Source organism: Pipistrellus hanaki, assembly GCF_964339955.1.
Source record: "Pipistrellus hanaki genome assembly, chromosome: 15".
Classification (NCBI taxonomy): domain Eukaryota; kingdom Metazoa; phylum Chordata; class Mammalia; order Chiroptera; family Vespertilionidae; genus Pipistrellus; species Pipistrellus hanaki.
In genome coordinates, this window is record NC_140517.1 from 18,700,863 (window position 1) to 18,720,172 (window position 19,310).

Consider the following 19,310-nt stretch of genomic DNA (forward strand, 5'->3'; position numbering starts at 1 on the left):
AATTTTCTCACCTTATGGGTTTCTGTGATGATTAAAATAGACGGACATACCAAGACCTATCAACAATGTTTTTTCAGACTAAAATCATATGAATGCTCTAAGCAAGGGAAAGTTCTATAGATTTTCTAGGCCTGTGTGATCAATTACACAGGCATGCATTGAAAATTCTCTATGACCAGTCTTAGGGTCAGTTTTATATGATGACAAAACTGCATACTGTCTCTCTCCTGTTATAACACATAAGTGGGTTATAAAATTGCATTAAGAGAGGATTTTTGTGATTGATCAGAACATTCAGAGAATGTTCTCCAAGATGAGCTTCATCTGTCGCCTAAGGAATTATGTAGATACTAAATGTTTTACCAATTCAGACAAAGAGTCATTCCTTTGGTAGGGTGGTCTAGGGGATTCCACAGAGAGGTGGGATTTGAGCTAACTATTGAAAGGACTGGGGGATGGTCAGCATGAGTCCTATACACATAGACAGGTGTTCTCTAATCTCTATAATGTTAGGTTTACCTAATAGAATTTTAAAATTTTCTTCTCAGTTATTCTCCTGGAACTCGGAGCAAGGCACATTGTGAATAGTCAGTTGACATATTTTACTTGAGTTTCATAAAATTCAGCAGTTTGCATCAATCAACCGTCAGGTGCAAGGTGCTCTGCAAGTCACTCCTGAGGTGTGGAGACCAATGAGGCCCATTTGCTGTAGTTGATATGCTAGAGACAAACAAAGCACTATTGTTTCTCTCCATATTTAAAGTTAAGGTGCATTTTACATATAGAAATTTTACCTCTTTTATTATACAGCTCTGGAAGTCATGGCAAACATACAGTCATGGACTCACCACAGTGAAGATACGGAGTACTTCCATAGCTCCTTCCCCAAATTTTCCCTTTGCCCGCTGGTAGTAATTCCGGCCTCTTACACCCAGCTTCTGGCAACCATTGAATTTTTTTTTTCTGTCCCTAGAGTTTGCATTTTCCAGAATGTTATATAAATGGAAGAATTTTATGTGTAGGTTTTTGAATCTGGCTTCTTGCACATAGCATGATGCATGTATTAGTTATCTGATGCTGTTAAATTATCCCCCAAACTTGGTGACTTAAAACAGCAAACATTTATTACCTCACTCTATTAATTTTATCTTGCTTTTGTAATAAATTACCACAAATGTCTTGGCTTACAACAATACATATTCAGGGTGTAAGAATACATACATCAATCAATGTTTTATAACATAATAAAAATAATATAAATAAAGTGCTAATTTGATAGGTGAAATTATCTTTTTTAATTTTTACTAGATTTTAACATGTTAAATCTTGTATTGGTTATTTGTAATTTAGTTTTTTACATTTTAAAAATGTCTTTATCAATATTTCTTTTATTCACTTACTAGAGGCTCAGTGCATGGATTTGTGCACTGGTGGGATCACTTGGCCTGGCCTGTGGGGATCGGGCTGAAAATGGCTCTCTGACATTCCCTGAGGGGTCCAGGATTATGAGAGGATGGTTCTTCGGTAACACGCCCCAGAATAGAGCTCCCTCCTCTCTGGTTCTGGGTGTGTCACCCATGAACTGCAGCTGTCAAGTTATGGCAGCTCAGCAGCCTCTGTGTTGAGTGTCTGCCCCCTGGTGGTCATTGTGCATAATAGCTATTGGTCACCTAGTTGTTAAGTTTTTATATACAGTGTTTCCCCGAAAATAAAACATCCTCTGAAAATAAGACCTAGCGCATGGAAAGATAAGACATCCCCTGAAAATAAGACCTAGCGCAACTTTGGGAGAAAAAATTAATATAAGATACTGTCTTATTTTCGGGGAAATAGGGTAGAGGGATAACTTGGCCCCAGTATTCATGATGAGTAGGGGTGAGGGCAGAGTTGGCAAGACCAGGTATGGACTATTGCAGTGACCAAATCTAAAGATATCAAATGAAAAATGTGGGATAACAGTCATTGTCTTAGGTTTGGTTCCCTAGATATCAAGTCTGGGATGGGGATGTTTGCTCTGATGATTTATTAGGCAAGAGTTCTCAAGAGAAGGAGAGAAACAGGTTATTTAAACTGGAAACTAGTTTCAGCCTGATCCTATAGGGAGCTCTGAAGAAGAAATTATAGAGTTGATAGAGTTGGTTCTCTCTCTTTTTCTTTTCTTTTCTTTTCTTTCTTTTTTTTTTTTTTTTTTTTTTTTTTTTTTTCAGAGAGTACCTGGCTGTGGGGCATGATTTTTCAGATGATGCCCATCAATCAGGGACAATTTTCTGGAGAAGTCAGTGCTCTTAGCAGTTGGGAGTGGGTACACTGGACATGTAAATTAGAGCTAGGCAGAACATCATAATACCTACTTCATTGGAAATGTAAAGGACTGGACAGAATATTAAGTTAGTTCTCACAGAGGTTGGGAATGGATACACTGGACATGTAAATGAGAACTAGACAGAACATCCTAACACCCACTTCATTGGAAATATAAAGGACTAGACAAAGTATTAAAGAGACTCTGAAAGGTCTAGAGAGATATTGGCATTGATCAGTCATTGAGACTGTGGGAGAAGATATGATAGCAAATGCTTCCTTTTTTAAAATAATATGTTTATTTATTTCAGAGAGGAAGGGAGGGGAGATAGAAACATCATTAATGAGAGAGAATCATTGATTGGCTGCTTCCTGCACCCCACTTCGCCCCTCCCCCCCAACTGTGCATGTGCTCTTGATCAGAATCAAATCTGAGACCCTTCAGTCTGCAGGCTGAACCAACACTCTGTCTACTGCGCCAAATCAACTAGGGCTGAATGTTTTTGTGTTTTTTAAATTTTATTTTAAGTTTTTATTGATGTTAGAGAGAGAGGAAGGGAGAGAGAAATAGAAACATTGATGAGAGAGAAACAGATCAGCTGCCTCCTGCACACCTCCCACTTGGGATCTAGCCTATAAACCAGCAACAAATATTTCCTCAGTGTTTATATATTAGGAGACTAGTTAGAGAATATTTCCCATTGCAGAAATAAGAACATTTCTAACGGTGGAAAACTTGGAGAGAAGATAAAGAGTTTAGACTTGGGATAGTAGGAAGGAGATTCTGTCCCTTAGGGATACAGGCGCTGGAGCTGTGGGTGAGAAGTTTGCCATCGTAAAGAATGAAATTGCTGTAGGGAAAGGTTTTGAGACTCACTCAAAGGAGGTTGAAAATGCAACTCTGGGTAGCTGAGGAAGGGCTGGAGGAGGCAGAAGATGAGGCAGTGGTGGCATTAGGAGGAGGTCCAAGATGAGATGTATCATGGAAACTGAGAGGGGAAAGGGGTCCAGGAATCAGGAAGGAAGGAGTGGGTCAACAGAAAGGAAGTTGTTGGATGTAGTGCTTGTGAACTTTGCTCTCCAAGCAGCTTTGGTAGACTCCCCATAGTGATGAGACAGACTTCAATTGGCTTGGTGAAAAGAAGTGCGATTGGGCAAGGAAAGAGGTTGCCATAAAAGGGAAAGGAGAGGTTGGTACCCCTTGAAAGAGCCCCGCTGTCATGGTGTCATTTCTTGCCAGCCCTCTCTCCTGTCTGTCTTCCTTTCTTTCTCTTTTTCCTCCTCTTTCTTTCCTGATTTTCTCCCAACTCATGGTCAGGAAAACCTGACTAGCCCATTAGATAGTAAGAATGAACCTCTGGAGAGGGGGAGATCGAAAAGGCCAGAAAGAGAGGGACAGTCAATGGATGGGTCTCTTGAGGGGCTGTACACCAGAAACTAATATTATAGTGCATGCCAATTATACCCGAATTAAAGGGGGAAAAGGAGGGAGAGTGGGAAGATAATGTAGAGATCAGCTATGTAAAGGCCTGTAGGCGACAGCCTTTGGACTAGGACCCTGTTTTGTGTGTTATCATCATTCAGTGCTCTTTCCAGTGAGAAGTTTCCCCTAAGACCACCCTGGATAGAAGCTTGGCCAGTCTTCATGCCTATAGGTGACAAGCAGAGCTTCCCACTAAGTAAATCATTAGAATCCCATCCTCCTTATTCTTGAATTGTTGTTCTCTGGCCCAAAGAAATGTTTTGGCCCTAGAGGATACAGTTGATTATTACTTTCCAAACATCACCCCCAGCTGCTTAGAGAAGGTGCTGGATTCACTCATAGAGCTTTCTCCATGGTAGTTCAGAACCACAGAGAGCAGGTGCATACATGCGTGCGTGTGCACCCCCCCCCCACACCCCTATATTGGAATCTCCTATGCTATCCATGCAAGACACCCCTTCCTGTCCCCACTCACCTCTCACAGACCAGAATCCACCAAAAAAGAAAAATATCAGTCTTTGAAAGTGCTAATAGCATCAACCTTGGAATTCATATGATACTATTTTTGTTTCCATTCTATCTTTATAGTTTGAACTTTCCTTTGATACTTTGTAAATATTAATCATCTCAGAGCTTTTTGAATTGCAATGGCTTATAGTCAAAATTGGGCAAAATGTAGCATTTGAATAATAAAAACCTCATTAAAGCGAGGCTAAAGGAATTCTTTTCCTTTTGTACAAGCCAATTAAGTGTCTTTACAATTAGAAAAAAAGTCTAGCAGTTTACAGTTTGATACTCCATAAGCCAGTTTTTAATTAATGGAGGTGACAAGTTTTAGGTACAGGGTACATATTTTGCCTCTGGTGTTGTGTAGTTAACATTAATAAAGGGTATTAAAATTTGGTGAAACAAGAAAGGGTGTCTGGGTCATCCAGACTGAGGTCTTTGGTAAGCAAATTTCTTTACTTGATTCAGTTTGCATTTTCTTGACAAAATGCACAGGCAGGGATAAAGGTGTTATCATGAGGTTATGGTGCCAAAATTCCAAATGCCTGGCCTGTCTTAAAGACAGAGAAACACTGAAAAAACAGCTTTGAAGAGTTTTATTTTCTCTTGAAGACAAAAGAGAAGGGTAGAGACAGAAGAAGTGATAGTGAATCTGGTCAGTACCTTACAGGATTTTGGGGCTGAGCTCCTCATTCTTCTGCTGTTAGATTTTAAAGTACTTCTAGTTCATATACGTTTTATAATTCTAGCTCACTTATAATTATGACTTGTTCGTATAAGTAAACTTTTATATAAATTTTGAGTATTTTCTTAGGAAAGAAACTTGGAAACTTGTCTGAGTTTGTTAGAACAGAACAGTTATAACAAATTACCATAAATTTGATAACCTAAAACAAGAGAAACTTAGCCTACCACAGTTCTGGAGGCCAAACTTCCAAAATCAAGGTGTTGGCAGGGTTGGTTCTCTAGAGGCTCTGAGTGAGAGTCCATTCAATGCCTGTCTCCCAGCTACTGGTGCAGGTGGGCAATCAGAGGCATTCCTTGGCTTTTAGATGCAACATTGCAGTCTCTGCCTTGGCCCTCACATATTCTTCTCTGGAATCTCCTGCTTGGCTCTTCTGTAAGGACACTTGTCATTGGTTAGTTCCACCTTAATGCAGGATGATCTCATCTCATGATATGAATTTAATTACATTTGCCAAAATCCTTTTTCAAAATAAGGTTACATTCACAGGTTCCTAGTGGACATATCTATTAGGGTCATCATTTAACCCAATTCAGAAGCAGTGGCATATCATAGAGTGTGCCCCATAGATAGGCAAAATGGGGGAGCATTATTTGTAGAGAGTTCAAAACCAATAATAAACTGATTAAAGGCTGAAACCGGTTTGGCTCAGTGGATAGAGCATCAGCCTGCGGACTGAAAGGTCCCAGGTTCTGTTCTGGTCAGGGGCATGTACCTTGGTTGCGGGCACATCCCCAGTAGGGGGTGTGCAAGAGGCAGCTGATCGATTATTCTCTCTCACCGATGTTTCTGACTCTCTATCCCTCTCTCTTCCTCTCTGTAAAAAATCAATAAAAAATATAAAATAAAAAAAACTGATTAAAGCTTACTTTGTTTTATTTTGATCATACAGTGGCAATTCTAAACACTATCAATGATAAACTATTTCTCTCTGGAGGTGTGAACTTCTGCCTTAGCACTGCCCCATATGTACCCTACTGCCCGGAAACAGGATGACTGAGTGAAATAATGTGAGGTTTTATAATTGTTATGTTACATATTTTCAACTTATTATATAGAGTACAGGAATATAATCACCAGATTTATACAAGATAAAAAGATAATATACTAGTAAATAAACAAATCTGGTTATTTAATAGAGAAAATCTTATTTACAATTTTGCTACTAGTAGAGTTTAACATGTTTCATCTTGTATTGCTTACTTTGTAATTTAGTTTTATAAAATTTTAAAATGTTGTTATCCATACTTCCTCAGGACTTGAAAGTTTTCTTATTAATTTGTAAGCACACTTTATATATTAAAAGTATAGGTTCCTTTTTGGATTGCACGATTTGTCATTGTTCCCTTTTACTTTATTTAGATAACAGATTATTTTAGTTTTTAGAGTGTTTCCTGTATGCTTCCTTTTATTTATTTATTTTTAAATATGTTTTTATTCATTTCAGAGAAAGGAAGAGAGAGAGATAGAAACATCAATGATGAGAGAGAGACAACTGCTGCTCCCTACATGACCCACACTGGGGATCAAGCATGAAACTAGTCATGTGCCCTGACCAGGAATCAAACTGGTGACCTTTTGGTGCATGGGGCAATGCTCAATCCACTGAGCCAAACCGGCTGGGGTATGCTTTTCTTTATTACATGCCAATGTTTGTTTTTAAAAATTCAAGACTCTGGGTATAGGTTTTTATGAGGTTGAAACAAAATCAGATTGTTACAAAAAGTAATAGCTCTATGAAAAGTTTCTATAAATGAATATTGACTTTTTAAAAATAAAAATACAGGAAATTAGTTTACTTCCTATATCACATAGAAAATATTACCTGCAAGCCATTAGTGTAGAATCTGAGCTGTATAAGAAAACATCACCCTCAATTACCAGCTCCCATCAATTCCAAGGATTTGGAAACTCAAAGACCTCAGTGATTTGTCTGAAACTGAGACAAGAATGCAGACCTTTGAACTTATCATCCAGTACTCCTCTAAAACCCCACCTTATCTCTTTTTCTCTTGTCTTATTTGTTAGCCAAATTCCCAAATGCTTTTTTTCTATCAAGCATTTAAATTATTATATTGCTTCTTATCATAAAGACACCATATGTTAAAAATGGGAAAATATGAATGAACTCAGAAAGAAAACAATTTAGGACACTTTAGGTTTTGTGGTAGCAGTTAGACAGACATGAGCAGAACAAGGACCATGGGCCATTCACAGGAGGTCACCAGGGTGGAAAGCCCCAGGTGCCTAGCAGAACTAGGAAAACAGGGATCTTGCCCCCAGGATAACCTTTCCTCCCCTTGCATATTGGTGGGGTGGCCATGCGGTTTAGACCCTTTGGCCTTTCAAATCACTGGTCATGTGCTTCAGACCTTCCCCTGACCTATCTTCCCCTCATGTCCCTAGTCATGTGGTAGACACCCTTAGAGAGGAACAAGGGGCCAAAGTGTGGCCTCATGTGACTCCCATATAAGCCCTTGCACAACCATTCCCTTAGTCCTTGAGTCCTAGGGACAAAACCTAGGTCTCTGTTGTGTTTCAGCTCCAAGCCCAGAAATGCAGCAACACCAGGCAAGCAATGCCATGGCTGACATCGGGATGAGCTGCAGTGACTAATGACCCCCTGCCCTGGTGCAGAACAACCATTGGAGACAATGACCCTGATTGCATATACCTGGAAAGATGATGAATATTCTATTGAGAGTCTTCCCTAGGACCTCCCCTAAACTCCCTAGCTTTTATAGCTCTTAGGACTGAGGACCCAGCACATCATTCTCTAAGCCCACTGGAATGAATGAATGAATGAATGAATATATATATATATATATATATATATATATATATATATATATATATATATATATATATTAATGTACTTTGCTTTATTTCTCCTAAGCTTCAAGCACCATTCCTTTGCCTTGTAAGGCTCACTTCTTCTCTCTGTGACTTTCTAAATATACTTTTTCTTATAGTTTGAATCTTGGTTCTGAATTCTTTCTTAGCCAGAACTCAAGCACCAAGGTTGCTGAATCAAGGTCTAATACCTGGTGCTGTTTTCGCCACCTACATTATCATCCACCCATAAAGACAACTACTTTTAAGACTTTTGTGTATACTTTAATACTACTGTGTGTGTGCTCTGTGCATGTGTGTGATCATATAATAGTATATATTTTGTTTTTTATCATGGAGGTTTTACAGGGCCAATAGATTTATTTGTTATTTTAATGGCTGCATAGTTTTCTATAATATACTTATATTCAAATTCATTTAATGATTTCCCAATTGTATATTTAGTGTAACTCTAATATGTTGTTTTTATGTTGCAATTACAATACTGGGTAGCCTTGAATATCTTTATAAAATTCTTATTAGTACCTTAGGATGATTTCCCACAAGTACAGTTTCTTTAGAACGATTTAGGATTTTGAGTTACAGGAAAAGCTTACTTAAAATTTTTAAATTTTTTATTATGAAATAAATATATACCAAATAAAATATTATAAGAGGCCTCCACTTACCTACCTCCAAAGCTCATTTCTAAAATGTAGATTTAATCTTAGAAGAAATATACAAACCATATGTACCTGTATCTTTAGACAGAGCATTTCTACCTTGGTAAGCTTACTGAGCACCTACTAAATACTGGTTCCTACGTTCACCTTTTTTGCAGCATATTTTTCTTTTAAATTTACTTTAAAGACTATGTTGAAGAAGCTGAGAATTGGAAGAATTAAGAAGCATAGATTCAGTTAGGTGATAGGACCTACATTCCAACCAAGGTGACCAACACAACCCGGTTTTCCCACTACGGCCCTGATTTTATCCCTGAAAGTCTTGCATTCCAGGGACCCCTTCCTTCCACTAGCAACCCTGGACAGTTGTCAACTCCCAGTCTAAGGCCTTCCCCTTCAGAGTGATTTAAGATGTGACATTCTGGGATATCTTATTTCCAAGGGACTGGAATCTTGAAGATAGTGAATAATTGTTTATTCCTGAGAGAGCATGAGTTATCCTTGATTTTGGAGTGTTTATGCCCACATAACATTGAATGTTTTACTTTTCAGGTCTCTTCATGTGCTCGTGTGCAATGCAGCGGCTTTCGCTCTCCCCTGGAGCCTCACAAAAGATGGCCTGGAGACCACCTTCCAGGTGAATCACCTGGGGCACTTTTACCTGGTCCAGCTCCTTCAGGATGTCTTGTGCCGCTCAGCTCCAGCCCGAGTGGTTGTGGTCTCCTCTGAGTCCCATAGGTGGGTTGGAATTTTATGTTTTGTTCCCTTATCACCTTCTTGCACCAGCTAATATTCTCCCAAGGCTCTCTTTCTGAAAATAATTTTCATTAGTCCTACTCTGAAAAGTGTGAGTGCATTCGACCCTGCTTTATTTTTCGAGGTTTCTTTTTTCTTTTTCTTTTTTTTTTTTTGTGTGTGTGTGTGTGTGTATGCACGCGTGCTCGAGATTGTGGGAGATTATTTGGGGTTTTGAGTTCAGTTATGTAGATTGTTTTTACAACTCTACTTCAAGCCCCTCATTGATTTTTCTTTGAGATGAAATAATAATTGATTAAATCTGAATGCCTGACCTTTATTGATTTGTCATTCAACAACTTCAACATCTCACCAAGAAGAATGTGCAGTTATTCTAGGAGGAGAAACAATGCAATTAAAGACTGTGTGATGAAATCCAATTGTTTTATAATGAGAAATTAGGGAATTCAATGCAGACATTAGCTGTGTAATTGTAGGAGGGGAAGTGCTGTAGTTAGAACATATTAGAAATCTGGCCATGCCTCTTTTGGTTAAAATTTCAATTAAAACATCAGATGGCACTTCTTTTCTACCACCATTAGGAGGATATTCAGTTGAGTAAAAAAAAAAAAAATGAAAATTTCGTCGTATTTTCAGTTCCTAGAGTTGGATAAACAACTATTTGTCTGAAGAGAAGTACTGGGGAAAGACAAAGAACTTGCCAGGTGAGGCTAGATTTACTGCATGTTAGGGAGATTTTCCTAGTGTGGTTGGGAGCTTTCACTCTTAGCAAAGAAGCTGAAAAAAATAATGTGCAAGTGCCTGTTTTCCCCCTTCTTCTCCGCTGTAAGTCCTGAAATGTTTTAGTGACCCAGAATGAAGCTTATTTTTAAAATCATGCTTCCATAAAATGTAACCCCTGGGACTTGTAAGAGAGAGACCAGCCAAGGGTTAGCCTGAACCCTTTATCACTCCCAAACACAGGGGCTTAGGGTCTAAGTGACACGCTGCAGAGAGATTTACTCTCCCGTTTTAAATTTATGACGGCTGAAATGAAAGGAAAATGCCAGTAATAATCCTCCCCCGTGTTAAAAGACATGGAGCATCTAGTAATTAGGTGGTAACGAAATCTGGACATCCTTATCTTTGCAAATCACACCAGGTTTGTGAAAGAAAGTGGAGTGGCCCCATTAAGGCACGAGGGAGGCCACTGTGGGGGCAGGCGCAGGCGAGCTCTGGAAATAAATCTGCCAGCCCCAGTCATGTGCCAGATGTGGAGGGCACCACGGGATGTGTTTAAATGAGCTGGTATTTAATGGGAGATTAGGTTGAATTGTCAGCTGATCTGTTCCCTTTGTAAATCTGTATCTTGAACGGTATTTCAAGGGACGTCTTTGTTCTCTCCTGAACTGCAGTGTAATTCGTTCCTACCTTGGAGATCTGAATCTTAATTTTATTTGAAAAGTGAATTGGAAGGAAGGGCCTTGACCCATTTTAGTTTATAGACAAGGCTTTCATGAAGTGTGAGAGGAGGCTCACTCCTGTCAGGTCCTTGGTGCTGGTTTTCTGCATTCGGATGGTCCTTTGCACGTATCGAAGGGTATTCTCTCAATACGTTAATTCCCCCAATATGGTTTGTTTATTACACAGCACCAGAGAGCCAGTGTGCACACTGGGTGCACAGGCCTGGGAACGCACACCTGGGAACACATTTGCTCACTGCTCAAGGACCCGGAGCCTTAACCCATGTTGTAAAATGGAGTGTTGATATCTAATTACCTCCATAAACCTTGGTGGAATCTCTTCCTTGGAGTCAGGACCCCCTGTTAGGGGAAAAATAAAGTCCTATGTTTGCAGAAAATATTATACCAGACTGCCCCAAGGCAAAATATTTATTAGCCCCCCTGTGTCTCCACTGTATGTTGGTTACTTATCTGGAATGAATTGAGTTTCTGCATACCTAAAATACATTATATTAAAATGAGAACTTGACTTCTTCACTGTGAAAAAAAATTCAGATAACAATTTAAATAGGAGGAAAAGCACATTGCTGCCTGAACAAGTCTAAATGGCTACAGCTGTGTGGAGAGCTAAGTTGCCACACACACACACACACACACACACACACACACACACACACACAGCTTCTGATGCAAATTCTGTCTTATTCTTTGAATGTACTAGCTTTTGTCTACATAGAATCCAGACTAATTAGTTTGGAAATTTAAAAACCTTCAGTTAAAAAATAAAATAAAAGGATCAGTGTAAATTGAAATACAAGCTAGAGGTTTCCTTACATAGCCGATGTTAATGTCCAGAGAGAAAATGTGAGCATGTTCTGGTACTGGAAGGAGGATCATTCTATTAAGACATGATTGTTTGACTTTGTCAGTTTTTCAGTTTGAAAATAGAGTAGGCAGCCTTTGAAGAGTTGTTTTACTGCCTCTGGAGCTGAGAGGTGAATACGGTCATTTCTTAGGAAGCCTGTCCTGGCTCAGAGGAATCAGAAGCCTTACCCGCCCTTCCCACTTCCTGTAGCGCTGTCAATACAAGCTAATCAGGCCTTAAAAATGGGTGTGCTGCCCAGCAGATCAGCTGGGCAGGAAATCAGGAGTCCACTTATGGGGAAGGGCTGGGTGCAGAGGGTGGGGGCCCGATATTTAGCAGCTGTGCTTCCTTGAAACCTTGCTTTAACTCGGTTCCATGTAATTTCTCATCATGATGTGTGTGTGTGCCATGTAATTTCTCATCATGATGTGTGTGTGTGTGTGCGCGCGTGTGTGTTTCTAGATTTCTAGATAGGGGCCTATGAATGAATGAATTCTCTTTTTAGGAATTTAATCAACCCATTATATTCCCCAGCCATGAGGTACTTTTGCATTGTCTTTAAAATCCAAAGCAGGGGACACATTCTGAACATCTGAAAGTGCCAAGTGCCACATTTCTATTCTCTCTAATGAGGAACATAAAGGATCTGAACCTAATGGTGAATTTTGCCTTTGCAGCAGAGCTTGAAACAAAGTTGTTTTTTTTTTTTTTTGTCTTTTTTTTTTTTTTTGTCATAAGGGAGACTTGGCCCTTAGTTTGTTCTCTAACTTTGTATTTAGTTTGTACATTATATGAGGCAACAGGCAAAGCGGCTCGCTATCTATCTTTTAAAAATTCACAGTCTAGCTGTGGGACCAGGTGAACAAATGCCTTGCAGACTGGGGTGGTAATGACAGAGGCAGAATGTGTGGATAAAATACAAAGATGGCATGATTTGCTTTGTTACTGATCTTGCAGGGGTGGCAAGATTATTGAACACTAATACTATCATGGATTGGGTCCTGGAGGTTGGATACTTAATTTCTGTGGAAACATGCATCTCAGTCCACTTTGTATTTTTTTCAATCTATCCTCCTTTGCTACTTAAGAAATCAGTGTGACAACCGGCAGTGGTAGAGTTAGTTAGGGAGAGCTTCCTGAAGAAATGGCACCTGAGCTGGGTTGTACTAAACAAATATGCTAAGAAGGGTTTCTTGCAATAGGTGAGTGGAGAGGGAAGGATATTATATTTATCTTATACCTCTTAGATACTGTCTAAATCCTTGATGCACTTTTCTACTCAAGTAGGAAGCATTTCCAGGATATGGCCTGTGGCTTGGATCATTGGGTTCTCAACTCAAGAGTCCCTTTTTGTAACAATTCTTCCTTACCACCTTATTATAGTAATTTTCAACCTTTTTCATCCCATGCCACACATAAAGTAATTACTAAAATTCTGCGGCACACCAAAAAATACATTTTTTTGTGCATCTGACAAAGAAATCTGTATAATTTGATTTGTTCACATTGGATGGCTATTGTTGTGTTGTCTGTTGTAATTTTTTTTTTTTAATTTGACAGTTTTAGGGAAAAGAAGTCAATGTCCCTGACAAAATAGTCAGCTGTAGTATGTTTTAAAAATTCTTTAAAAAAATATATTTTATTAATTTTTTTTACAGAGAGGAAGGAGAAGGATAGAGAGTTAGAAACATTGATGAGAGAGAAACACCAATCAGCTGCCTCCTGCACACCTCCTACTGGGGAAATGACTGCAACCAAGGTACATGCCCTTGACCAGAATCGAACCTGGGACCTTTCAGTCTGCAGGCCGATGCTCTATCCACTGAGCCAAACCTGTTAGGGCGTGTTTTAAAAATTTTTGCGCCACATTGTTTGAAAATTGCTGCCTCCTTAGAATGTTAAAATATAGTTCAGAAGTAATATAACTTCCATGCATAAATATATTTTAATTTAATATGTTAGTTTACTGTAATAGAAAGAAAAATTAATGTGAAGCAAATAGCATATGTTTTAACATGAGGACACTTGGGCAGACTGCAGGAAAGGTAAGTATCAGATGTGCATGCCCAGGCATAAGTCACCTTGTGGGGGAGGATATTCACTAATGCAGACTGTGGACAGGCATGTGGCATTCCAAGACTCCAGTGCCACCAGCATTGAGTTAAGCCTCACCCCCAACCCCCCGGCCCTAATCAGGAACTCTGAAAGTGTACTCATTCCTCATTCATACAATTGTTGTACTACCCTCCCAGAAATCCAGTGGGTGTTAAAGCTGTGCACACATGTAAAGTGCAGTTGGGCCCTAGGCTCAGACAATCACACAGACTTTTCAACTGCATGAATGTCCGGTGCAGCCAGTCCTCGTTGAGCGAGATTCCACCTGCCTTGCAGGACAGCTATCATTTATAACCCCCACCCCCCACCACCCAGAATCACAATGACAATCAGAAAAAGGCTCCTGTAAATTTTTAAATTTTCTGCTAAGTTCCACTGCCTAAAAGGATTAAACTCAGAAGTCTGGGCTCTCCCAGTGGTTTGGGGACCTGGGAAAAGATGGCAGCCAACAATTTGTTTCCGAGTCCCATTGCTGTATCAGTGATGGTGCTTATGGCCATCAGCTTTGTTGATGACCTCAGAGCAGCAAGGTAATTTAACACTAGAAACTGGATGTCACCTACTGAGTCCTAAAAAAGGGATATTTAATTTCCATTAAAACATGTATTTCTTCTTCCCCTGGGATACTTCTTTTAGTCATAGCTCAACTGAACTGCTCATGTTAAAGTAAGAAATGACCAGATTATTTCATCATTTTCATTTTACCTTTTCTTTGTTTCCCACAGCAGTTGTCCAGATTCCTCTCATTGTGCTTCTTTATTACTCAGTGCTAATTTAATGAAGCAAACTAAGTTCTTAGCAATGACGAGTCCCTCATCTAGAAAATTCTTTTGTTATTATCCATGCTTTAATAGGCAGTCTCTACTTTGTTGTTGATTTTTTTTTTAAAGGAAGAAAGAAAGGAAAGAAACAAACAGCTGGTGTTTAACGACTCCGTCAGACCCAATTATAAAACATCAACTACTTACTGTGATTTGTGTGTATCCATGCTGTGGGTATACTTAAAAACATTAGACCTCGCCAGAACTCGTTTTGGCTTTGTTTATATTTGTCTTTTAAACATATAAGACTATTGATGGCATCTCACCAAGGTTGTAACCCCATTATAATCATTAATTTTTAATCTGGAAAAAGAGTCTTGGAGGCAGCAAGACTCATCTATATATTTACTTGGATGCTCTAGTGAAACTATACAGGACTTCAGCGTTGGCTAAAATAACCCAGGAAAACCCTGTCAAAGGTTAACAATGTGATAGCTTCCTGCTTCCAAAAGCAACAGCCCTTCATGTAAGATGCTTTTCCATTTAACTTAATTATCCCTGAACTTCCTATTGAAAGTTTTGAAAACTATATGTGAGTGGTGGAGGCCGTTTAGCATGTTCAGACTGCTCCCTTTCTGAATTTGGGTCTTTATTAAGCCTGTCTTTGCATCCAGTTGGTTTATATTTTTAAATCACCATTGTCTATTTTTATGGGCAACTTTGTTTCGAGGTTTGCACCATTGGTTTTTCAGTAGTCTTTGTGTAGTTTTGCAGATTTTCAATAAAAATTAAGAAGCTATATCAGCCGTCAGAGCTTGGCTGCTTCATGCCATCTTTTCTATTATTATTATTATTATTATTATTATTATTATTTTTAGATTTACAGATATTAATGATTCCTCAGGAAAGCTAGACTTCAGCCGCCTCTCTCCATCTAAAAATGACTACTGGGCCATGCTGGCTTACAACCGGTCCAAGCTCTGCAACATTCTTTTCTCCAATGAGCTTCATCGCCGCTTGTCCCCAAGAGGGGTCACCTCGAACGCAGTGCATCCAGGAAACATGATGTACTCCTCCATTCATCGCAACTGGTGGGTGTACACTCTGCTCTTCACCTTGGCCAGGCCTTTCACCAAGTCCATGGTAAGTGAACGGCTTCGTCACCGCAGACCCATTCACTGCGCCTTTCTAAAGGGTCCTTGAGAGACCAGGCCTGCTTTCTTCAGCCTCTCACCTCTTGGAATGATGAGTCTGGTCTTGCTAATCACATCATCAAGCCTATTAAAGCCATTGGAAAGGGCCTTTGAACACATTTCAATTGACTTTCGATTATGTTTGTCTCTCTGAAGGTGTCTCGGAGAGCTGGGTGGGAGATGTGGTTTCTCAGTATTGTGTTAGTGTGGCTAAAAGTCTTGATAGCAATTATTGGTTTTCTTTTGATGTGATTTTATTTATTATTATTCAGAAAGTGCAGTGCTTGGTTACTGTGTTTTGCATTAGTAGGTGAACAACATGGATTTGTGACCGTTGTATTATCAGATGAAGTGATTCCTTTATTTCCACTGAGAGTCTGTATCTGATGTTTCAGATTCTCTTTTCTTACTGGATATACTCCTCTCCTGGGGTATACTTTGTTGGCTAGAAGTGTGTTTTATTCTTTACTTCCTCAATAATGAATTATTTTGGATGAATCACACTACTGCAGTTAGATTTATCAATGTTCACAAAGGTAACTATGACGTTTTTATGTTTTTAATGGTCATATAAACCATATCTAGAAACTTCCTCTATGAAATTGTTTTAGTAAAAAATAACTTGAATGAAGAATGCACATTTTATATAATGTATTTGATGTAGTATTTTTCTAATCTGCAGATTTTAATCTGGCTGTTTAGTATAGCTGACTACAGATGGCTATTGAGCCCTTGAAAAATGGCTAATATGAATAAAGAACGAACTTTTTAATTCAATTTGATATAATGTAAATAGCTGCATGTGCCTAACAGCCACCCTGTTGGAAAGCACAGCTGAATAAAGTGCCCAGCACACTGCCTGTGGTATGGTAGGTGTGTGGCACTTCTTGCCATGATGGTTGTTATCCTTGTTGTGAATACTACTTTGGTCCTGAACGGTATTTTCCAAAATGTAATTGCTGCCAATGGATACAGGGATCAGGGAACTAAAGAATTCTATAAATTGGGAGTCTGCTGGTGGTTGTCGGCGACTTTTATCCCTGATCTCAACTGCCCAGGGAGAGGGTTATAGGCAAGGCTGGGAGGGTGCTCAGCTGGGGAAAGCTTGGTTCTCCAACCTGTACATCTGGTTCCTGTGGAAACCACTGTGTAGTAGAATTTTCATCTTCCCGTCCCAAGTGATCATCTTTTAAATGTCACAAATGGACTTTTTTAGATAAGCCTATTGATTAGGAAGACTATGAACTATATAGCTAAATTTAGATTCTTAGGAAAATTCTAGTAATATCATTATACATGTAGTTATTTGATAGCATTTCTTAGCCATGAGAGCTCCATATGAATAGGTGTAGAGGAGGGTGGGAACTCTGGGCTTGTTTGTTGAACTCACAGCCAATCACTCCTCTTTCATAAACATTTAAGAATCTCAGAGGAGAAACTAGCATGAGCGTAGACCTGGGATCACTGTATCTTACTAGCAGGATAGATGGGGCTTATTAGGAAAGTCACTGTGTGTTTTTTCCTTCTTTGTGTTGCTTCTGATTGCTTTTATCATGAGAAGATGTTTGTTTCATCGCTGAAGAGTGCACGTTTGCCATTGTAATGCAAACACGTTTTTGGAAATAAGCCGTGCAGTTGCATTCTCATTCCTACCCATGGAAACATTGGATTCCTATCTCTTCTTGCGCATTTCACTTCAGAGAAAGTGTTTTCCCCTGACACGGGTGTTGCCGAAGTATATATTCCATTGTACAAGGTCAAGGAAATAAGAGCTACAACTCGGCCTTGTGCTTGGAAGCGCTGTATGGGCTTCTCCCCCACAGCCTGCTCCCTGAAGTATTAAACAGCAGTATTGTAATATCAGTGTCCCTTTTTTATTTGCTGTGACTTGCTGTGACTATGGTGATTTTAGTTACAGTAATTAGGTCACCCTTCATGGAGTCAGGCTATTTTAAGTGCCTCTTTAAGGAATATTGTTGCAGATCAGTAATTTTACAATTGGATGTTCTTGTGTAACTTTATTAAATGTAATCTGTCTTTTAAATGTTGCCCTTTTACAGTTATACATTTCTAATTGTTGCTGTAAATGCATTATCACTTTGAAATTAATTAATTTTTCCATTTTGGCCGCCTGCAGTATAATAATCACTAATGAGAAACTCATAGGGATTAATTTTCAGCTCAGCGACCCCCACTGGTAAAGTGTGTTTCTGCCCTCTCTTACTCTTGAGGTCTCGGGGACAAGACAGAGTCTTGGGGATCCTGGGGAAGTCGTGGGTCCTCCAATTTATGATAAAATAACAATAGTGGAGAAAATGGTAATAGGGTTTTTTTTTTCATGTTTAAAAAAGACGCAAGATTTCTCAACTAGCTGCTATTGAAACATCTTTAAGGAAACTGATGTTTGCTGGCAGTTTTTAAATAATAAAGTCACATACATTGTGTGTGCTGTATTTTTATTTTATGCCTCTTTTTATACAATTAAAATATTCTAAAATTACATTTTGCATATGTATACATGAATATATGTTGTATGTTAGTCTACTAGTATAAGATATATTTATGCATTCATATTGCTTTATGAGGTTTAATTCACAAAACCTGGCAATCTGTATTTTCAAGGATAATTTTGGCTAAATGCAGTTGTTGCCCAGTGGGATGGCTTTATATTCCTGGACTCTCAGTAAGGTGCAACTTAGCAGTGTAAGCTGGGCACCATGATGCTGCCTATATCAGCATATAGATCTTTAGGTATCTCACAACCCTTCTGCAGTGATAGAATTATTATCCTCATTTTGCATTTAGAAGCACAGAGAACTTGCCCAACTTGTTCAAACAAATGGTATTTCAGCCTTAGAACCTTCGTTATCTATTTCAAGTCCACTTTCTGCATCAGTGCCCCACAGTACCCCTGCCACAGATACCCAGTTGTACAGTTATGTTTTCTTCTTACCATGTTTGAAAGAACCTTCGTGAAATTAGCCCTCCGCCCCTCCATGTCCCCTCACATAAGCTTCCAGTTCTGGGAAATAACATCCTAGGCCCCAGCAGCCCTGTGCGGATCCATATGTAAATCTGAAGCTGAGTACTATCATGTGCTTCTTAGGGTGTTTTGTGCAACCAAATATTTGTGTTGGCAGGTAACGGTATAAAGAATATCATGTGTTAGGGGAGCAAGAGCTTAGCAGATGTTTTAGGGAGCTACATTTTCAAATCATTTTACATTAAAAAAGAGCTTGAGTTGGTAGAACTTTGGAAAAGATTGGGTTACGTTTCCTGTGGCCGCGTAAAGCCAGGCATTGTGCTGAGTTTTAACAGATGTTCAGCAAACCCGTTAATGGACGGGCCTGCAATGCCGGTTCTGTTGCAAAGTTATAAATTAAACTAGAAAAAGCACAAGATGTCATTCTCCTAACCTTCCGGAAAGCCAAGCTGGGTAATTCTGCCCTTGAATAACCTGCTGCAGGGTGATTTATAGTTGGACAATTTAAAACATAATGAAGGAGATAATAGATGTTGATTTGTTCTTTAAATTAGTATTTTAGAAAAATACTCTCCCCCTCTCCCCTTTAAATACCTGCAGCTAACTACACCCCAGATACTGTCAAGGACAGTTCCCTCCTCCCC

The 19,310-nt window shown here is 39.2% G+C and overlaps 1 protein-coding gene across 3 annotated transcripts in view; it reads left to right on the forward strand.

Moving 5' to 3' along the window:
* WWOX (WW domain containing oxidoreductase) overlaps positions 1-19,310 on the forward strand; it is a 914,792-nt gene that overhangs the window by 254,576 nt on the left and 640,906 nt on the right. For all 3 annotated transcript variants that reach the window (XM_084861369.1, XM_084861368.1, XM_084861367.1), the window contains exons 7-8: positions 9,104-9,289; positions 15,369-15,633. In XM_084861369.1, coding sequence (XP_084717495.1) covers positions 9,104-9,289; positions 15,369-15,633 — 451 coding nt within the window. The remainder of the gene's footprint in view (positions 1-9,103; positions 9,290-15,368; positions 15,634-19,310) is intronic.